The following is a 3,114-nucleotide window of genomic DNA, read 5'->3' on the forward strand; positions in this document are numbered from 1 at the left end:
TCGAGCACCTCAAGTCCGAGGTGGAGGAGCACCAGGAGCAGAGGAGGCGCTCGCTCGGATCCACCGGGAGCAGCGCCGGCGGCAAGGACAAGGGCTCCAAGGTGAGCACACACACACACACACACACACACACACACACAGAGAGAGACACACACACAGAGAGAGAGACACACACACACACAGAGAGAGACACACTTTCTTTCATATGCACACAAATGCATCCAAACATGCACATGCATTTACACACACACACACACACACACACACACACACAAACACACACACATTCACACTTACAAATACACACATACTTTGTCACATATATCTACGTGCACATGCATTCATTCATTCATTCATTCATACATACATACAGTCATGCACTTGACACACACACACACACACATGCATATACACACACAAACACTCATAGATATTCACAAACATGCACACAGATGTGTGAAGAGGCCTCAGCAAACATGGGCAAACATACAGAAGCGCTGGCCTGCACACACATGGACTAAAATATGAGGTCATAAATATGACGCCCCCCCTCCACCCCCCTCTCCACTGGGGTGTGTCCATTTGCTCTCTCACAGTGGGATAAACAGAGCTGTCTTGTGTCTCTCTTTTGCACATGAGTACCCCTGTATAATGTATTGCATATCTCCTGCTTTGTGTTCTTATCGATACTTATGTATAGACAATCTCTCTCTCACACACACACACACACACACACACACACACACACACACTGCAATGAGGTGCTCAGTCTCTCTCTGTCTCTCTCACTCATTCACTCACACACACACACACACACACACACACACACACACACACACACACACACACACGCGCACACACACACACACGCACGCACACATACACACACACACACACACACTCACTGAGACACACACCCTCTGCTTCAGACAGGCAGTTTTTCTAATTGAGGAGGCTTTCCTGGAAGTGGCCGGGCTTCTTAAGAGCAGTGGGAAGTGATTTAATTCGGAGGAATTACAGTCTAATGATTTATTGATTTTTTCCCCCTCCATTTTCAATTTTACTCTCCTCTGTTTTTGTACTCTCTGGCTCCTGTACAAGCTTACACACACTATACATTTCCACACCACTGTCATTCGACTGTGTTCTTTTTTTTGGTCGACGAACATCTGCATATTAAGTAGCATTTTGTAAACGAGTCTCATCTCTTAATTAGCAACTAGTGGTCGTCAGAGCTGGTTTGCCCACCACATTACTGCTTACTGTCAGACACAACAGAGGAGGTGAAGCGACCCACACACACACACACACACACACACACACACACACAAGCTCTTTTTCACTCACAGCTTGCTAATGAAACTGCAATTGATTGGCAGTGACTTTTATAAGCACTACATGGCATTCATTGGACACAGGCCAGGCAAATACGACAGAGACTCTCTCTCTCTATCTCCTCTCTCCCTCCTTCCCTCCCTCCTTCCCTCACTCTTTCTCTCTCTCACACACTCATTCTTTCTCTCTTCTGCCCTTCCTGCTATCATTTATTTTGCTCCCTTCTTCTTTATCACATGTTCACTTGGATGCAGAGTGGGCCTTAAATCACTATGGACTCACACCAGAGAGGCACCTAGAAAATATTAGCTCTCTCTTCAGCCTTCTTGTCTCCCTCTCTCCCTCTCCCTCCCTCATTCTCCCTCCCTCCCTCGCTCCGTCTCTCTCTCTTCTTCCCTCACTCCGTCGCTCCCTGTCTCTCCCTCCCTCACTCCCTCTCTCTCCTTCCCTCGCTCCCTCTCTTTTCCTCTCTCTCTCTATTCCTTTCTTTCTCTCTCCCTCCCTTCCTCTTCCTCCTCCCTCTCTCTCTCTCTCTCTCCCCTCTGGACTCATCCTGTGCCTCTCTGAGCACTCGCTCTGACCCAGCATGATTAATTATGGACGAGGCTGGAGTCTGATTCCTCCCTCCTTTCCTTCCCTCCCCAAACTTCAGCCACCCACAGTCCCCATGTCCTGTCCTCAATTCCTCTCCCCATCACTCCCCCTCTCTTTCCTTTCCTCTCTCTCTCTCTCTCATTCTCCCTTTCTCTGTTTCTCATTGTCCCTTTCTCATCATCATCTCTCTCTCTCTCTCTCTCTCTCTCTCTCTCTCTCTCTCTCTCTTTCTCTCCCATTCTCCCTTTCTCTGTTTCTCATTGTCCCTCTCTCATCATCATCTCTCTTTCTCTCTCTCTCTCTCTCTCTCTCTCTCTCCATCTCTCTCCTCATATCTCCTCTCACCCAACCCTCCCAGTGCTCTATATTTCCTGTGATAGTTTGGCACTTTGCCTCCCCCCCCACCCCGAACAAATCCTGAAGCTGCACTCTCCCTCTGCAGGGTGGCATCCACCGGTGAGCCTGGCAGAGTCTGCTGTCTGTGTGTGTCTGTGTCTGTGTGTGTCTGTGTGTGTCTGTGTGTGTGTGTGTGTGTGTGTGTGTGTGTGTGTGTGTGTGTGTGTGTGTGTGTGTGTGTGTGTGTGTGTGTGTGTGTGTGTGTGTGTGTGTGTGTGTGTGTGTGTGCGGCTCTGATGCTGGTTTCACACTTGGCTTGAGTCCAGTGTTGAAGTGGACCTCAGAGACCACAGGAGAGGCTTTGTGAGGAAATGAAATATTACACAGCTGTGCCACTATTGGGCCAAAAGTTATTACTGTGAGTGTGTCAATCGTATTTAAGGTCAAATTAAAAACACTGAGAAAATCCACGTAACAGACCTCACTTAAGGATAGGTTGCCTCATAGCAAACTGTGGAAATTGAATCAGCAGAACAGTGACGTACTGTGTCATACGTTTCATGGAACCCTGCAGTATTCATGGACATATGTGCCAGTGAATTTATAGTCTTGATTTTACATCCAGACTCAGATCACTGAGAGAGAGTGTCAGATCACCTGATCCACCTGTGCTGGTGTCCAGTGTGTGGAGGTGGTGTCCAGTGTGTGGAGGTGGTTCCAGCGTTTGGCCGTGTGGCTCCTCTCCCCCCCCCCCTCTGAGCTCCAGTTCTCCGCCACCGGGGTTCTTATTCCGGGCTCTTCCGCCGCGGGGCGTCTTCAGGGGGGGATCACATTAGCTCCTTGTGACAC

At 48.8% G+C, this 3,114-nt stretch overlaps 1 protein-coding gene across 1 annotated transcript in view; it reads left to right on the forward strand.

Moving 5' to 3' along the window:
* The window catches only part of LOC143112961 (colorectal mutant cancer protein-like), a gene marked incomplete at its 5' end in the record, with an annotated part of 30,975 nt that overhangs the window by 19,098 nt on the left and 8,763 nt on the right, over positions 1 to 3,114 (forward strand). The window contains one exon of the mRNA XM_076275394.1: positions 1 to 101. This exon is cut by the window's left edge and continues 112 nt beyond it. Coding sequence (XP_076131509.1) covers positions 1 to 101 — 101 coding nt within the window. The remainder of the gene's footprint in view (positions 102 to 3,114) is intronic.

This window comes from Alosa pseudoharengus, unplaced genomic scaffold (assembly GCF_046254945.1).
Source record: "Alosa pseudoharengus isolate Yale_2024_CS ecotype anadromous, Long Island Sound unplaced genomic scaffold, YU_APseudo_1.1 YU_APseudo_1.1_scf_106, whole genome shotgun sequence".
Lineage (NCBI taxonomy): Eukaryota > Metazoa > Chordata > Actinopteri > Clupeiformes > Clupeidae > Alosa > Alosa pseudoharengus.